This window comes from Macrobrachium rosenbergii, chromosome 26 (genome assembly GCF_040412425.1).
Source record: "Macrobrachium rosenbergii isolate ZJJX-2024 chromosome 26, ASM4041242v1, whole genome shotgun sequence".
In the NCBI taxonomy this organism is placed as follows: Eukaryota; Metazoa; Arthropoda; class Malacostraca; order Decapoda; family Palaemonidae; genus Macrobrachium; species Macrobrachium rosenbergii.
Window position 1 is genome coordinate 7,544,655 of NC_089766.1, and position 19,527 is coordinate 7,564,181.

At 36.5% G+C, this 19,527-nt stretch overlaps 2 protein-coding genes across 2 annotated transcripts; both read left to right on the plus strand.

Annotated features, from left to right (window-relative positions):
• The first annotated feature begins 3,085 nt into the window (after nucleotides 1–3,085).
• Nucleotides 3,086–8,822, plus strand: LOC136852979 (gastrula zinc finger protein XlCGF57.1-like). Its single transcript, XM_067128066.1, has 3 exons — nucleotides 3,086–3,291; nucleotides 4,586–4,717; nucleotides 5,456–8,822. Exon 3 carries the CDS (start codon nucleotides 6,078–6,080, stop codon nucleotides 7,431–7,433), a length of 1,356 nt encoding a protein of 451 aa, XP_066984167.1. The 5' UTR covers nucleotides 3,086–3,291; nucleotides 4,586–4,717; nucleotides 5,456–6,077; the 3' UTR covers nucleotides 7,434–8,822.
• Nucleotides 7,351–10,332, plus strand: LOC136852982 (oocyte zinc finger protein XlCOF6-like). The gene has a single exon (XM_067128069.1). It carries the CDS (start codon nucleotides 9,405–9,407, stop codon nucleotides 10,182–10,184), a length of 780 nt encoding a protein of 259 aa, XP_066984170.1. The 5' UTR covers nucleotides 7,351–9,404; the 3' UTR covers nucleotides 10,185–10,332.
• Nucleotides 10,333–19,527: the final 9,195 nt, after the last annotated feature.

Consider the following 19,527-nt stretch of genomic DNA (forward strand, 5'->3'; position numbering starts at 1 on the left):
ATGCGTTAATTTGGACATAAGTCTACGTTTCAATTTGTCCTTATTATCATACTTCTCCCCAGGGTCTGAATAGCTACTGAATAATTGGCATTAGTGACAGGCAAACCTTCTATGGCTTTAAAGGCGTTATCCTTTAAACTAGCTCTGAGGGTAGAAAACTTAATCACATTGGAAATATCCATACGATCGTGAACTAAACTGTTAAATATATCCCAAAATGCAAGCCATTGTTCTTCCCCACCGCTAAATTCAGGTATCTTAATTGCTGGGAGTTTAGGGGGAGGGAGAGGGTTAATAGGAGCCGAAGGAGGAGGCAAAGCGGGCTGTTGATTTATATCTCCCGTGTCAATCTCGCTCATAGTTTTCTGTGCAGTAGCAATAGCTTTCCTTACACATCTAGTTATTGCTCTATAACTTCCATAAACTATCATATTCACTATCCTGTGAAAGAATCGTCACATTCTGTGACCAACTATCTTCAAAACGTCGTAGACCCTCAATAAGACAACGTTCATACATTACAAAGGTCGATTTTGGTGTATCAATTATCACCAATGCAGTTATCTGTCTCATCAAGCAAATCTTGTAAGGAACAATTTCCCTTTCAATAACTACCCTAATCTTGGAATCCATTTTCTTGTTAATGGATCAATAAGAAACTTGCTCAAATATCAAAATGGTATGGCAAATTATCTAAACCTGATTGAAAATATAACTAATCTTATTCATAGGTCGAATAACATTCACTGAATGATAGATAATTTGACCACGTGCTCTTCATCACTTCACAAAATACATCTGGTCACGAAAACCTAAGTTCAAAATAGCTACGAAATTCAACAAGAATTTCTTCAGAGTAATCACTAAATACGAACAATAATGTTCCATAAACAATAGATTACTTGGCAAAACACTCCAGTAATCATCACTTCACAAAATAAATCTAGTCACGAAAACCTAAGTTCAAAAATGGCTACGAAATTCAACAAGAATTTCTTTACAGAGTGATCACTAATACGAACAATAATGTTCCATAAACAATAGATTACTTGGCAAAACACTCCAAGTAATTCAATACCTTACCCTGCTCACCAAATAACTTTGGACACGTGCCAGCTACACTAAAATGACTTTATAGCCATCCATCACCAACGTGAACTTTATCGTAAATTATCTTTAACATCCAAAAAAATCCTTTGTGAATCGTTATGGCATCCGGTTCGTTCGAAGGACCAAAGCAAAATACTACTATAACTAGCAAAGAATGTGGTGAAACTTTAAAGTTTTAGGCCCACATTCGGTACGATTCATTCAAACCTTAAGCCCTCCTGCCCTAGCTTTGAATGAGACCAAGTTACAGTGCTGAGGAGTTTACTAACTTACTTAAATGTACCATGAAGTCAAGAAACATTATATTCTTTTTCCAACAAAGTGCAGTTGAGAAACAATCAACTATATTTCCTGCACCAATTCTTTTTGGGTGATGCCACACGGGTTCACAAATACGCATTTAAAAGGTTTAACACATATAATTAATATTTAAAGGACACAACAATCATCCAAGTTACATTAAGAAGCAAGAAAACATTAACATATTACTGCAAAATTGACAAAACGTTACGTTACTTCGATAGAGGAAAACATAAATGGCAAGAAAAAGGGGATTTCAAAATATTCTTATGAAGAAATTACTGCAATCACGACGACAGTTCACGAGGTGATGGGGCTGGATTTTACATGAGAATTTCTTCTACAACTTGCCTTTCTGGAGTTTGCTGCAGAAACAGGCCGAGCTTCATGTTCTCACCCTGGAAGAAAACTCGGGAGCAGTACATTGGATAGCACAGTTGTCACATCTACAAAACTACAGGTTACGTAACAAACCATCAACTAAAACACAAACATTAAGTTGTTTAATCGTAACCCAACATACAAAAAAAAAGGGTTTCGTCCAGAAGGCAAGCTTAAACTACTGGCATGTGCCCATACAACAAGGAAATAACATATACATTCTCCACAGGAAGAAGTTTGACAACACTGCAATCAGACGTCATTTAATTTTATAGAGATGGATAAAATTTGCGAAAAAGGTGTTTTACTACTTTAAATATTAATGTACTAATTTATACAAAACTCATTGCTATAGTTAATATAATAAAAACTTCTTCTGTGGAGCAAAACAATCACATCAACGTATTTTTTCATAAAAACTGGGAAATACATCAAAATAAGTATTCAAGAAAACTAGGAAATTTTATTCAAAGGGGAATAAATGGCAATTTTTGACAATTACAAAGACAGTGATACAAATTAAACAACTGGTGATTACCTTTAGTAACTTGAGAAACAGCTTTCGATAACACTTGAATAGGTCCCATATCAAAGCAGAGCATATGGCAGAAAGACTTCATGATGGGTAGTTGTTGCTAAATAACAATACTTTAAAGGGCTAACATATGTAACTATGTATATTGTGGAACTGATAGTTAAGTTAAACCAGACAAGAAGTAAATTTAAAAAAAAATAGATAAGTACATAAAACAATTTTGATAGCAACAAGATTTACGGCCAAAGATATGAAGTAGTTTCATCATACACTATATAACTATTTGAAGAGTACACCCAACAGTAACAGGAATAATCTTTAATATGAGATGACAATGAACAGCTTAAAGGAAAACAGTCATAAACACCTCTGATCAAAATATTGGAACGGGTATATAAATGAGCAATTAATTTTGGAAGTTTTAGAGTATCAGGTAGAAAACCAGGAATTATAACATCATAGAAGTAACATTGATGTAAATAGAACTGAATTAGAAAACGGTGGGGATAGATAATTGGAGAAGATAGAAAAAGGTAAACAAACCAAACAGGGCAGTGAATAGCAGCAAGTGGAAATCTAGAGAATATGTTACTACTTTGTCCACAGTGGTATAGTAGCAGTAACCATATAGTGTATGCTTGAATATAAACACTAATCAGTAGCTAATATCTTCCCATTCACACATCTATCGAAAGGTAGCAACCCTGCAGAAAAAGTAAACTTGACCAACCGTTAGAACAGACCAAGTAGAACGTGAGGGGGAGCCGTTTCATAGGTGAACCTCCACAATTACTACTACTAACTCCTCTATGACGTCAGGTCCCACCCCCTCAGAACCCCAATCACAGAATTCCCGTCATCCCTTTGTTATCTTTTGTATCTATAAACCAAGGATAACATTTTGACACTATCTATATAACATCATTGATAGTGTGGTTTCTAACGTTAGTTGCTCGTGTTTAAAGGTAAGAAATCTCCGTGAAAGTTATATAATAAATTTTATTACGGTTTTGATAAGTTGCTATAATTTTTTGAAAGAAATTAGGGTAAAACTGCCGGGTAGGTCCGTACGGACTGTCATGTTTTTGTTATGGAATGGTTCCGCGCAATATTAAGTCATTAGGGAGCCATATGTTCAAGAAGGGACTGGCTAAGGAAACCTGTTTTAAAGGGAACTGTAGCCCACTAACCTAACGTACCCTAACCTAACATAACTAGGCTGTGTTGCTGTTAATCAGCTCAGTGGTCTGGTAAAACTAAGGTATACTTAACTTACCATGGAGGCTCTGCCCCCTAGTGAAGGAGTCTCCACTTTTTACCAAAAGCTCCCTATAACACTTCGCATGTGAGGTAGCATTCCAGGATGGCCAGCATACAGAAACATATGTTCTGATGTTAATTACAGTTGACTGCCAAAGTATAACAATAAATTGTTGATAAGCAAACAAAATACTACAGTTAAAGTTAATTTCCAAGGTAATACCCTGTGCGGAGCAACCCCATAGTTCTACCGAACTTAGAACCTTATTGACATTAGCTTTTGTTAGCAAATAACTAAGTTACAGAGAGAGTGGACCCCACCCTTATATCCTACAATTCAGGGGACCAGAGTGGGAAAACAGAAAATGAGTAAAATACAGGATGACTGAACATAACCTAACGTAGGGAGCCTACACCCTTCACCCCCCACCTAACCTAACCACAGATGGCAGGTTTAGCCCCAAGAATATTTGTTTGAAGTCAGTATAAGCCCTGCATTTTAGACTGCCATATCTTTCATCACTTCTTTTGCTCCTTACCCAGGTATCAAGTTGATGATCACCTTTGGGTTTCTTTATTGGCCGTTTTCCTGAGACACTAGTGGTAGAGAAGTTTCTGCATCAGCAATCTTCTGCTTCATCATTTTCACTGTCACAAGTTACACTGTTTCTGAGTTGTACCGCAGTTACTCCCTTCAAATATTGTATACTTGTCATCATTTCCAATCAAAATCCAGTTTCTTGTAGGATTACAGTCCAGCTCATGACCCATGTCTACTTGGAATCTTTGGTTTTGTTATGCATTGCTATCCTGGGAACACCCTTGGTGCCTTCAGGTCACTATACCCGTAGTCAGCAGGACAGCCTTTCCTCATAAATTGTGTTACAGCTAATTTAAGGTAATGGGTGTGTGAATATGCAAACATAATTTATTGAAAAGTTATGTACAAACCTGTCACTGAAACTAATGGTCTCTTCTCAACCTCTCAACTCTCTGCAGCTGCATCAGCCAACACAGTAATTCAGTTAACTACTGGTAACCCGGAGGGAGCTTGTGCCTACCTACTAGGTCCGCTGGTCTACTGTGGATTATGATGTCAGGGAATTCATGCAAATCACAAATAAGGCCAAGGTAAAGGAATAGGTTTGTATGCAAATTTTCCTTTTTAAATTAGTGTTTATTTGTATTTATTCATTTGTTCTATTAATTACTGAATGTACTATATTATAGTGTTAGCTATGTTTTTCTTTTATGCATTTACTATTCTACTGTGAGGTCGTTGGTATGGAAATGTATTGCCTTTTGCCTTGTTCTATTTTAATATATGACCATTAAGAATAATAATTGTCAACATTCTCTTGTGTTATATTGTAGAAGTGGGCTAAAAATGCTATTCTTATATCTGTATATATTCCTTCATCTGATAATCTGCATTGTGACAGGTTATTAGAAGTGCTGAGTCAGTTGCATAATAAAAGGCTAGTCAAGATATGAGACTCGGGAAATTAATGGAAAGAAGGGAAAATGTAGTGACCATCTAGAATGATGGAAAAGAAATGAGAGGTTAGTGTGGTTTGTGGTAAAAGGCAAAAGCTTTTTGTGGAATGGTCTGCTAAGCTTTATAAGGGATGCATAAGTTAATTCCCAAAGGTAAGCTTAAGAGTAATTTAGATCTGGTGAGAAAATGACTGTTTAGTTCAACAATAAGATGTAATGTGTTTTTTCGAAAGGGTACTTAACATACAGTCAAAAAGAGCCTATATGCTGAGGGACATTGATACTGTTTGAAGCTTCTGATTTACTGTTTGTACGAGAAGTGCAATTCCAGGCATGTTTTTACTCTGATTTTTTTCATTTTGTTTGTTTCAGAGTATCCCAAACAGAAGAACATGACATCAGATTCCTGATGTAATGTTATGGAAACTTGAGATTTGTTATTTTTAGTTTTTATCTTATATCATCGAGAAGAATACAGGATTTTCCAATCTGCCACCATGCATCGGATATCAAAAATATCATACAGTTAATTCTGTAGAAGTGATATTACAAACTTATACATGGTATGTTAAAGTAGATAATACTTTTATATATTTTTTAAAAGCTGTTCTTGGCCGAATGAAATATTGTTGTTTCAGTGTACTGTATATGGGTTTCTTATACAGTATGTGTCTGCTAAATTAAATTCTGTTTTGGTGTGAGGAAGTGTTTTATAAGGATATATGAAGTAGGAAGTGTAATTAAAAGTGATCAGAGAATGATGTAGGATCATATTTTACTATTTCAATACATAGAAAGTAATGTTGAACACAAGTTTATGGTATGAAAGCATAGTGGTAGTAGGTTTGGTTTGCATAATTGCTTCCTCACATACCAACAGTTATATGAAGGTGTATTTCAATTGTGTCCAGTTCTGAAGTTTCTTTTGAAATAAGCTGACATACTAACAAAAGCTAGCTAGGATTCAGTACAGTATTTTGAAGGTGGTCTGAAAATGGCAGCTGAATCCTCAACATTGCCAATAATCGAAAGACAAAAAGAGAATTTAGAAGAGGGGCTCACTGAAATTGAAGTTGATAGGTCTTTGGTTTTAGAGCCCTCTATAGAAGTTAAGGAAGAGCCAGAATTTATTGGGTGTGATGAATTTGATGGTGATTATTCATGCCAGTTTATAAAGAGTGAGGAAGACTTTGTGAGTTGTGATAAAGAAAAGGAAAAGAAAATGATTGGAGAAGGAAATGTACAGTTACATACAGTAATCACAGAGGATGCTGATGACCCATTTATCTCTCATGAAAAAATTTTCTGTGAGAAATTCCCATATGAAACTGATGAGGATAATTGCAAAAATGTGGAAATGTTATCACCGAATGCTAATAAGGAAGGGGAGCCTGTAACTTATCATGAATGCCAGAGCAGTTTCTCTCCTTCAAATCAGCCAGGAACTCACTTGAGAAACCATACGGGAAAGAGACCTGTTACTTGCTCTGTGTGTCAAAATAGTTTTAGTTGCAAAGGAAGTCTTAAGGTTCACATGAGAACACATACTGGAGAGAAACCGTACGTTTGTTCTGAATGTCCAAGTAGGTTTGCTCATTCAGATAGTTTGAATAGGCACATGAGAACTCACACTGGAGAGGAGAAACCTTATGCTTGTCCTGTATGTCCTAACAGATATTCTTATTTAAATAGTCTGAAAATACACTTAAAAACTCATACTGGAGAGAAAGAGTTCACTTGTCCCGAATGTCAAAAAAGCTTTGCTTTAAAAAATGTTCTTAAAACCCATATGAGAACTCATACAGGAGAGAAGCCTTACACTTGCAGTGACTGTCAAAAAAGTTTTTCTCAGTTAAATAGTCTCAGGAAACACATGAAAATTCATACTGGAGAGAATTCACCAACTAGAGATAAGTCACATACAAGAGAGAAGCTATTTAGTTGCACCGAATGTTCAGGTACTTTTTCTCGTGGAGATAGTCTCAAAAGACACTTGAAAACCCACACTGGAGAAAAACCATATACTTGTCTTGAATGTCAAAATAGTTTTGCACAGTTGAGTTACCTCAAAATCCATATGAGGACTCATACAGGAGAAAAGCCATTCTCATGCACCGAATGTCCTTGCAGATTTTCTCATGTGAGTCATCTCAAAAGGCATAAGCAAATTCACACTGGAGGGAAGGCTTATGTTTGCACTGATTGTCCAAGTAGTTTTTCTCTCTCCCGCCATCTCAAAGCACACATGAGGTGTCATACCAGAGAGAAGACCTACACTTGCAACGAATGTCCAAAAAGTTTTGATAATTCAGATAGCCTCAGAATACACATGAAAAGCCATACTGGATAGGATCTTCTTACTTGCACTAGGGACCAAAGTAGTTGTGTCATCAGAGCCATCTCAGGAGGCACTTGTGAAATCATGCTTGTGAGAGCATTTTTTCATGTGAGTAAATGCAAATACACAGGAGATCTCATGAAGGGAGAATGGAGTTCATTTGCACTGTATTATCATCGTCATACGCTTGTTTTGACACAAACATGATACTATGTAAACAGCAATTTGCTTCATATACAATTCAGTTGTTTGGCAGTGGTATTTTCAATCATGTCCTTGTTGATATATGAGATGATCGTTGTCTCTTGCCTTTGTCATCTGTCTGGAGTTCATGTAGTGTCACTTAACTGCAAGTATGGAGTTTGTTTGATTAGCTGATTTGTTCACCTTTTTGATGTTAAGTTTGTCTTGTTGGTCAGTTTTTACTTTTGAAATATTTACAGTACAGTAGTGTAATTTTTTCTTGCAAATGTTGATGAAGGCACTTGAAATTGGGCCATTTCCAATCCCTGAGTTTCAAGTTCATTTCAGTTTTCCTTTGATTGCAAAGCTTGTGGTCTTATTTACTTATATATAAATTTTTTTTTTACCTCTTGCTTAATTCTTGTTGCAGTATTGCCTTGTGCTGGACATAGTTTAGTACTCCTAGCTTTAGTATTATCATGTTTAGCTTTCCTTTTTTCACTGAATTGAAGTGAGGTGTTGATTAGGCATTTGCTTATCACTGGCCACTTAAGCTTATGGTCGAATGGTGTACCAGCTTTGTTTGGAATGGTTAAGTTAATCCAATGGAAACTAAGAATAATTTAGATCTGAGAAAATGAGTCTACATTCAGATCTAATTTTTTTTCCTGAAAGGATACTCAACAAAGTCAAGTGAGCTTTTATACTGTGGGACACTGAAATTGTATTTAAAGCTTCTGATTTACTGTTTTTTATGAGAGATTCACAACATGTTTTTACTCTGATTCTTTTAATTTCATTTTTTCAGAGTATCCCAAACAGAAGGAAATGACATCCGAAACAGATTTCTGGTGTGAAAACGTAGTGGTAGCAGGTTTGGTTTGCATAATTGCTTCTTCTCAGATGAGCAGTTATATTATGTGAAGGTTTTCTTCAGTTGTGTCCAGTCTGGATCAAAAGCTAACAAGGATTCAGTACAGTACCCTTCAGGTGGTCTGAAAATGGCAGCTGAAAGCTCAACGTTGCCTACAGTCAAACAACGAAAAGAAAATTTAGAAGAGGATCTTACTGAAATGACAGTTGGTAGCCCTTTGTTTTTAGAGCCTTCTGTAGAAGTCAAGGAAGAGCCAGAATTTATCGGCAGCAATGAAATTGACAGTAACTACGCCTGCTATTCTCTAAAGAGTGAGGAAGACTATGTGAGCTGTGATGAGGAAAGTGGAAAGAAAATTATTGGAAAAGGAAATGCACAGTTGCTCACAGCAGTCACAAAGGAGTCTGTCACCCCTTTTAAATCTTGTGAAAAGATTTTCTGCGAGAAATTCCCTTATGAAACTGATGAGAATAATTGCGAAAATGTGGAGATGTTTTCATTGAACACTGATATGGAAGGGGAAAGCCTGCAACTCATGATGAATACCAAAGCAGTTATTCTCCCTCAGGTCAACTGGGAACCCACAAGAGAAATCATACTGGAGAGAGACCATTCACTTGCCCTGAATGTCAGCGTACTTTTACTCGCTTGAATAATCTGAATATCCATGTGAAATCTCATAAAGAAAAGGAAAAGAAATTATTTACTTGCTCGGAATGTCAAAAAAGTTTTCTTAGATCATGCACTCTCAGAAGACACATGAGAAGTCACACAGGAGAGAGGCCGCTCAGTTGCACTGTATGTTTGAAAACTTTTGCATATTCAAGCAATCTAAAAATTCACATGAGAAGTCACACTGAGAGAAACCATACGCTTGTTGTGAATGTCAGAGAAGTTTTATTAGCTCAAGTCAACGAAAAAAGCACATGAGAACTCATACTGGAGAGAGACCTTACACTTGTTCTGTGTGTCAAAATGCGTTCAGTTTCAAAAGAAGTCTCAAAGTCCACATGAGAACTCACACTGGAGAGAAACCTTACAATTGCTCTGAATGTTCCAGTAGTTTTGCTCATTCAGATAGTTTCAAAAGGCACATGAGAACTCATACTGGAGAGAGAAAACCTTATGCTTGTCCTGAATGTCCTAATAGATATTCTTATTTAAACAGTCTCAAAATACACTTAAAAACTCATACTGGAGAGAAAGAGTTCACTTGTCCTGAGTGTCAAAAAAGCTTTGCTTTCAAAAATGTTCTCAAAACCCATATGAAAACTCATACAGGAGAGAAGCCTTACACTTGCAGTGACTGTCAGAAAAGCTTTACTCAGTTGCATAGTCTCAGGAAACACATGAGAATTCATACAGGAGAGAAGTCACCTTCAAGAGAAAAGTTATTTGTTTGCCCCGAATGTTCAGGTTCTTTTTCTCGTTCAGATACTCTTAAAATACACATGAGAACTCATACTGGTTTGAAACCATTTACTTGCGCTGAGTGTCAAAGTAGTTTTTCCCAAGTGGGTCATCTCAAGGCCCATATGAGAATTCATACGGGAGAAAAGCCGTACTCTTGCACAGAATGTCCGTGTAGTTTTTCTCACTCAAGCCATCTCAAAAGGCATAAGCAGATTCACACTGGAGAGAAGGCTTATGCATGTGCGGAGTGTCCAAGTAGTTTTTCTCTTCCCGTCATCTCAAAGCACACATGAGATGTCATATGGAAAAGAAGCCTTAGACTTGTAATAAATATCATAGAAGTTTCATCTTAGATTACATATGGAAACTCATATTGGATTGAAGCCATTTACAGTTCTTGTATTTTGTACAAAAGTAATCACTTCATCAGGACCTGCGCAAAATCCACATATAATCTCATGGAAGAAGCCAGTCTTATATGTTAGTGAAGTGTTTCTCTTATAACTAAACTTCTTTTACTAGAGTCTTAGTTGGGAAAATATTTCAGGGGCAAAATTCAGTTTAGTTGTAGAAATAGCTAGCATGGTTTTATAACCAAGAACAATAATTGGTATTTCCACTCTCATTCCAGTGCTCTTAGTGTGTAAACTTTTGAGTTATCAAATTCTTTTATACTCATTCTGAGGTCTTGATCATTAAATGAATTGTTTGAGGGTGTTAGAGTAGAATTCAAATTTGCCTGGTGGCTGTGAAGATGGATTTTTAACATCTGTAACAACAGGCATATGTAAATGGAAATGGCAGCAATTCTTTGCATTTTGTAATATCTTTCATTATCTTTTGATCTCACCTTCATATCATCTTCATAATTTTTTTTTTTGTGTGGTTACATGAAATAATTCTCGTTTACTTTCTTTTCTTGTTCATCTACAGTGTAATATAGATCTTTGTCTATGCTCCTTTTCATGATTTTCTGAACCTTCTGCTGGTCCTTGTCCTCCTAATCCTACATCTACTGTACTCTTTTTCCGACCAGCTGCTCCCTACCCTTCACATCATAATATTATGTCCAGGTCATCTGTAATTTCTCTCAAATGAACATCATATTCTTTGGCAGCTTGGATTTCAAGTTGGTCCCTGCAGGCCTGTTCCATCTGAATAGAATTCATCTCCAGAATAATAATAATGATGTCTGCAACATTCTTATTTTTATTGCAGTCTTCCTACCAACTGAATACAGTATTAGCATTTGATAGCTACACCTCTTCAAGATCTTCTCCATTGTCTGTGTCAATTATCATTCCTGCTGTGTGGATTTATGCAGTCTGTGTCACAAAATTAAAAGATGTTTTGTTCATGACACTTACCTGCCAGATATATATAGCTGTATTTCTCCTAAATCCGACAGAATTTCAAAAACTCAGGGGTGACACGTCAGTGTGGCCAGGTGGTTAGTACTCATTCCCGCTGGCTGGGAGGCGGGAATCGGGAACCATTCCCATTTTCTATTCAGATTTTTTTTCTGTCGCCGGACTGTTAACATCTGTTACAGTACCTCCGCCTCTGGATTTCACGTTAACTTGCTTATTCCCACATTAAGTATTCTCTTGACTTTTTGTTTTGATTCTTGGAAGTGGTTGGCACAGAGCTTTTCTGGATTGTTGTGGATTTTGCTTGTGACCTCTCTTTAACTATGTCTGGTTCTAGTTCTGCTAGTTTCCGTGTATGTTGTATGAGTGATTGTAAGGTGAGGCTACCGGAACAAAGGTGTCTGGAGACCTCTCTGGTTTGTTTGAGGTGTAGGGGCATGTTTGTTTCTATAGATGATCCATGTGATCCCCTGTGAACCATTTTATCGGATGCGCAGCTGGAAGTCTTATGATTCAGATGCAAGTCGCAAGTTGGAGCGTGACAGGGTTAGGGAGGCTTCTCCCAGGGTGTGCAAGAGTCAGGTTATTTCCTCCTGATAATCCCAACGTAGTTGATGTTGCACCTGTCCCTGTGGTTTTGCCTTCCGGGCCCTGATATTGTGTCTGTGGAGGGTCTGCCCTGGCGCAGATCATGAGTTCCATCCGTGGCGCTCGAGAACAAAGTGACTTCTCTCCAAAGTGCTGTGAAGTGTAGTGCTCCCCAGTGTTGTGGAGGGGGAGCCAGATCGGCCCCATAATGCTTCTGTAAAGGCCTGGAACCGCTGTCCGGCAGACTCCCAGGACTCAGGAGAAGGCATGGCTTCGAAGCCGCAAGAAGGTTACGGGGCTTCCCACCGATCTGACGTCCCTTCGGCAGTTCCTGTTGTCGCCCAGGAGGCTGCCAGAGATCGTGCCTGATCGCCGCATTCTCAAGGACTGCTTTCGTCCTCCGGGTGACGTCCTCTCCACGCAAGGGGTGGAATTCTCGCTAGGACTCTCGCCCTCCCGATAAGAGGAGCAGTGTTCAAGAGGACGCTGAACGCCAGTCTTCTTCAGGGCTAGCCATTTTGATGCCTTTCCACCGCAGAAGAAGTCTAGGATTTCGTCCACGACTCTGTACCAAATAGCTGACTTCCTTTTATCTGAGGCATAAGAATAAACTGGCAGTCTCGACTGGATTAAGGGCTATAGAAGCATGTTATCGCAGTTTTTAGACACAGAGGCCTGAACTTGTCAGCGATAACAAGGATCTTCACGATCTATTAAGATCCTTCGAGACTGTCAAAATTCCTCAACTCAGGACACCTTCTTGGAATCTGGATGTGTTCCTGAAGTTTCTTATGTCTAGTAATTTTGAACCTCTGTCTTGAGAACAGCTTCCTCAAAAACGGACTTCGAGAGGAAAAGCTGTCTTCCTAACGGCTCTGGCGACAGCTAAGAGGATCAGTGAAGTGCAGGCTATTAGCAAACATATTGGCTAAGGGTCCCAATGCTGTATGCTCCTAAATCCTTTTGTTCTTAGCCAAGAACGAGAATCATTTTCCTTGGCCCAAATGGTTGAAATCAAAGGTTTGACGGAAATACTTGGGCAAGAGTCAGAAAGAGTCTTATGTCCTGTCAGGGCTCTTAAGTTCTACTTAGCCAAGACCAAGAATACTAGGAGGCTCATCGGGACAATCTGTCGGTGTTCGGCATAAGAGACCTGATCTTCCCGATGTCCAAGAATGCCTTTAGCATTCTTTTAAGAAGTGTTATTCGAGAGGCTCATTCCTCCTGCTTAGAAGGTGACATGAGAGACTTGAAAGTAAAAGCTCATGAAGTTAGAGCTATCGAACTTTAAATGGCTTTCCAAAAGAATATGTCTCTGAGTGATATTCTTGGTGCTAACTTCTGGAGAAGTAAGTTCAGTGAATTCCTTCATGATTTTGCAAGATGAAGAGACGACATTTGAAGACTGCTCTGTTCGCTGGGACCCCAATTTTCTTGACACTATGTTGGGAGAAGAAGGCACACTCATCCTATCCTTTTGGGAATTAGGTAGTATTTTTAATCTTGTTGTTGTCTATTTCTGGCTGTTGGTGGCCATTGAGGTGACATCCCACTTTTTAGCCTATGCTAGGTTCTTTTTTTTTACCTTAGATAGGGGCGGTCTGGCAATCTTTGTGCTCCTTCTCCCTCTGTATGGTAAAATGATCTAGTCCTATTGTGGTCACCATCTGGACAGGTCATTCTGGATCTCCAGCTTTATAGGTCCCTACCTTGCTGGAGACTCTGGATTAGCAGAAGCAGGCTTGGGTGACAGATAACCTCGAAGTCAGCTATGCTAACAGGTATGAACCAAGGCGCCATTCGCCTTGCATTTATTTGTTTCCCAGAAGTCCTATTTCTGTCTCTTCCCCTCCTACGGTGGGATTCAGCTATATATATCTGGCAGGTAAGTGTCATGAACAACAAAAATGATATTTTAATGATAAAATAAGGTTTTTCATATTACTGGCAGATATATATACTTTTAGTGCCCTCCGCTCCCCTCTGGAGACAGTGGCACTAGTCCTGAATAGAAAATGGAATGGTTTTGATTCCCGCCTCCCAGCGGAATGAGTACTAACTACCTGGCCAAGTACTTTCGTGGTGCCGCGAGTTTTGAAATTCTGTCGGATTTGGAGAAATACAGCTATATATATATCTGCCAGGTAAGGTGAACAAACCTTATTTTATCATTAAAATATCATTTTACAGGCTTCTAAGGCTAACTCAAGATGGTGCTTCTTCTCTCACCTTCCCATTTGCCCTTATAACACATTTTGGTCAGAAAAAAAATGTGTAAATCTTCAGCATTTTCAGTGTACCAATTTATTAAATTTTTAAGGGGTTGCAGTATATTAAATAAAATTTAGTTTTTAATTAAGAATAAATCCTTTCGTGTTGAGAATCTGAGTCCATTCTTCCAAAATCATCATCTTTGCCTGTGTGACCTGCCTCTAAGTATCCCTCCTCTTCTTCCTGTATAGCACATTAGTGGATGTCTGTTTGACACAGTTCAGGATTTAAAGACTTCTTTTCTACAATTTCCAATTTTAAATTTTGATTCCTATGCTAAGTCTCTCAGTATATACCAGTACATCAATTTCAAGTTGTCACATCACTTCTTATTTTGCCACCTAATTTTTCAGTTTCCATGTGTTTATTATTTTGCCTATGGTCTATGTCTTTGCCCCTTGCTATCAACTTAGCTTGCAGCTGTGTTGTGTTTAGTATGGTTCACCATGCATAACATTGCAATCCTTTTCTTTATAGGAAATCAATCTGTGTTATTTTGTCCCCACTTAAATCTTACCATCCCCTTGCTGGGTCTTGTTCGTACTGTTTTTCTTTTTCTTCTGGTCTTCTTTTTTTTATGTCGTGTTAGCTAGAATTAGATGCATTACCTTTCCTAGGATAATTAATCATCTTTGTCATGTTTTCATGTATTTGCTTCTATCTGCAATTTTATCCAAACTATAAGTAACCAGGATTGTTTTACAGTACCCTTCATCATCCCTCTCCTGTCTTTTGTCACAAACAACTATGATTTTCTGTGTTCCCTGAACTGATAATTTGCACTACCAATGGAGAAATAGAAATTGCAGGGGTGACATCTCCAGGCAGCTCCTCCATATAGGATAGTAGAGGAAGCAGATTTTGAAGAACACAGTGTCATATTGGCTAATATTAAGTTTTCTTGGCGGCTACATTAACATGTCTAATGGCGAAGTGGAACAGTAAGAGCGCTAATCCATGAAATCACAGCCCCTGCACTTTGGTTGCCGTTAAACATAACTTTAATGGTACCTGTTTTAAAGAGAGGCAACATGGTGGTATCAGTCCACGCTTGCTACTTTGTTTACATGAGATCTTTAGAGGAAGACATACATTTCATTTCCACTTCATAACTTTATCTTCATTCATCCATTCCTGGTACACATAGACACAAAGACATAGAGTTAGTAGCCTCTCTGTCTTTTGCGAGTGGTAATTGTATTTCTGTCCTAAACCTTAAGAGACTTGCCAGATTTGGGAGCTGTGTTTTACACAGTCCCCAAGTTCACTATTGGTTCCTACAAACACTTACTCAAACTCATGTATTTAGCAACTCAGCTTCCCCTGAGTGTGATTTGAGCACATAAATGACTAGTGAGATTGTGGTGATACAAGATCCAGGTGATGAACTATTTAGACTGCCATACTTTTTCTGTATGGTAGGCACAAGACTTTTAAGTCTGAGAACTTCAAGACCAAAAATGTGTGCACATAAAAGATTGACAGGTTTGTTTAAAAAAACATTATTGATTGACGGGTTTGTTTAAAAAAACTGATTATTATGAAAACTTAGTATATACAGTACATGTATTCTAAAAAATTTTATCTTTTTTAGTTAGTGATTTAAATCATATATTCTAAATCTCTTTTGAATAGCTTATTACATTGTTTTGTGAGAATTGATTACAAAAATGTCGGTGTATCGATTTGACAACAAGTTGCTTATTAATTAACCCAAATGAATAAATTCAGTATAGTAGTTTAGAAAACACATTGCAAAATTAAGATTACACATTCATAACTGCATGAATGGAAGATTCCGGGGTAACTGAATAAGGGGAACAAATCAAGAGTCACGAATTCATATACTGTAGTGTATTCAAACAAATGTTTCCCAGAATATTTAATAAAAAATGTAGCAAAATTGTTAAACACAGGTAAATTGCTCGTCATAAGGTGTTGTTGGACAGAGCAAATTTTTGTTGGTTCAAGGTTATTTTTGTTCATCCAAAATTTTTGCATTTTTGTGCCGGTGTAAAATTCGTAAGGTGTAAGGTATGTACTGTATAGTATGGTAAAATATCCAAATATATCAGTACATGCAAATGCTATTCTTATTCTTAACAATTAAAGTGAAGACTATAAAGTTGAGGCAGTTGAGGATTCATATTAGCCAGTTAGGAATTATGTTGCATAACCTATGGTGTACTATATGAAACCGTCAATTCTAGACACTATTTATTTTGATACTAATTGTAAATGTACTTACACTTCACTATACTGTACCATGTTAATAGAAAACATATTTCTCCTTCACTTTTCCTGTTCCCATGTACCGGTATATTTCATGTGACTTTTTATTAAATGTATTTAATATTGTCACTGGATATTGTAAGTTGTTTGTGTTTTTATAGATATGTATGATACTGTATAAATGCCCTTGTATGTTTAGTTCCAAGTTATTTTTATTGAAATGTAAATATAGTACAGACATGCAATTGCTGTCTATACTGTACCTTTGTATTGTAGTTCTCAGCTCCAAGTCATTTTTATTGAGATATAGATATATTACAGACATGCAGTTGATTGTATATACCATCGTATTGTAGTTTATTGTAGTTCTCAGCTTAAATATTTTTTATTGAATGTTAGGTCTATTGTACAAAAAGACAGTTGATTATGTAATTTGTCATTAATTAAAGTTTCAAAATGCCATTGTTTGTTTTTTATATTTATATGTTGTTTACATCCTACACTGTATTAAAAAAAATTGATATACTACACTAGCTAAAATGTTTTTCGAAGCCCACCTTTTGGAGCAGTTGGGCTATTGGGATTGTGTAAAACTGCTGCCTGTATATTTAAAAGCACAAAATGTCATCAGACTTTCAAATATGTTCTTGCATGATACACTGTACAGACAACAGACACCACTGAACCTACGAACATTCAGAGATACGAACGAATGTGATCGTAAATTAAAATTGTGTTCAGAGGGCTCTCCTTTGCCACCCGTAAGTTCAAATGTTGTTCTGCACACAATTTATTTAGGTTTTATGTATCATTTGTATTAATAAAGTACAGTGTACTCTATAAAATACAGTACTGTATGTAGTGTACAGTAATGTATTGTGTTTTAGGATAAAAAAATGTACAGTACCATATTATACTGTACAGTACTTAAATAGTCATTAAGACCTACTTAATAACAATTCAAAATATTACGAATACCCGTTCAGAAAGTAACTCATTTGTATGTAGGGTAATGTCTGTACTGTATTCACCCCTTATTTTATGCTTTCCTGCTGCCGAACAGGAAACTGAAAAGGAAATTACAGAAGTAGGGTGAAACTACTTACATGTTCAGCCATCTGACAAGTGAGTGTAGTCTGTGATGTGATGCAAATTGTCGGGTCATTCCATCCCCTGAATCCCAGCACCATCCAGTATGTACCTCCTTCCGTAGTTGTTTTGTTCTTAAGCTTTCCCGTTTTTTTACTGATTATGTCCTGCCTGACTCTTGCGTTCTTGCTGTTTGCATTCATTGATGCCTTTGATTGGTGTCTATGTACTAGAGAGCCCCTATTTGGTGTAATAATGGCTCCAAAGCATAGAATACTATAGTGATAATGGTTGTGGTTCTAAAACCCCAAAATTGCATGCAGAATTTGCCAGGATATATGGCAGCCCTCAGTCTTCAATTTGCAACTTGCCAAGATATAAGAAAAAACTTCATACTCCCTTTGCTTACACCTCATTGCAATACAGTCTCATTGGGTTTAGGTTAAAAGATCAGAATCCCTTTCACGAGAGAGAGAGAGAAAACACAGTGTATGATTTGAAATGTTTATCAGTATTTTCTTATTGAGCAACTGAATCGGATTTTGGCAATACCAGTCTATATTGGCAAAAGCAGATGATTAGAAAACTGTCATTAATTTCTGTTTTACTAGTAATGAAGCTAATCACCAAGTATTTTAATCATAAGTCTTGATATTGTTAATGAACGGTCATGAAGGCCACTTAACTTATAGTGAAGTGGTCTCGATATGACTTAAACTGCATAGTAAATACAAAAAAAATATATAAATATATACAGATGAGCTGTTAGGAGTGTGTCAAGTGTTTTATCACTAATCATTGTTGCACTACCACTAACTCTGATTGAAAACCACATTACAGCGTACTAATCATAACTGGCTTGATACTGCTGACGAACCAAGTTGGGGTTCTAGTGTTATGGATTCATATTTGTAAAGTTGCTGTGCAATTGACTTGCAATATATATATATATATATATATATATATATATATATATATATATATATATATATATATATATATATATATATATATAAATATATGTATGTATATACAGTTTATATGTAATTTGTGTGTGTATGTATGATTAATGAATGAAAGCAAAAGAAAAACTAATATTGTATAGAAGAAAGTCTCACGAAGAAAATACATCTTCAGCAAGTCTTGCTTCTGCACAAAGAGATATTGATAGAAGCAGTGATATATATTACTCACACAAAAATTAAAATGCAATAGCAAATCATTGTAATGAAGCAAAATGAATGTTCACTTAGATGAGGGTATAGAAAAAAAAATGAAATGTTACATATGACATAGGAGACGAAGATGAATAGGTTCAGCATCATGGCTCAGTTAATTCAATATTTGATTTAAAAAAAAAGGAAGAGGCTTTCAAAACAAAGGAATAAAGAACAGCCGTCATTTCGGGAATTATATAGAATACAAAACAAAATATTAAGTTCGATAGAAGGGGAGAAAAGTACCGTTACAATACATAAAAGATAAACCAAAGTAGGCCTACTGTAGTTAGAAGGAACTGGAATGGTGATAAATGATTTAAGCACTGAGGTGGATGGTAAGATTGATGCGTAGGCTATAACCTAAAAAGTAGTTAAGAGATGTTCAGTAAAAGAAGGTCCTTCACGAGAAAAAAATATACATAAGTCTAATGAAATAAAGATGTTGTGTGAGAATGGATAATGGGATATATAGAAAGGTTTTAGGTAATACAAATATATACACTAGTAGTTATATATATATATATATATATATATATATATATATATATATATATATATATATATATATATAAAGACAGAATGGCATATCTCAAGAAAACAAAGTTGGTGAATGTGAAAATGTAGTAGCTTAAATAACGATTGACATAAAAAAAGTAAAATGATGGATATGCAAGAGCTAGACTTAGATACAAAAAATAGGGAAACAAAGAAAGGTAGAATAAAAATTTTATCCAAGATTTGTAAAAGATATAGAAAAGAGAAAGCAAAGGGGAACAAATAGCATACATTTGCATCTGTGGTTTTATTTACAGCACTAAACAGCAACGCATGAGAAAATACTGACTGTCATTTCAGTGAAGATTTAG

Excerpts from the sequence above, each read along its gene's own strand:
- LOC136852979 (XM_067128066.1), top strand. The coding sequence starts at position 6,078 with ATGGCAGCTGAATCCTCAACATTGCCAATAATCGAAAGACAAAAAGAG.
- LOC136852982 (XM_067128069.1), top strand. The coding sequence starts at position 9,405 with ATGAGAACTCATACTGGAGAGAGACCTTACACTTGTTCTGTGTGTCAA.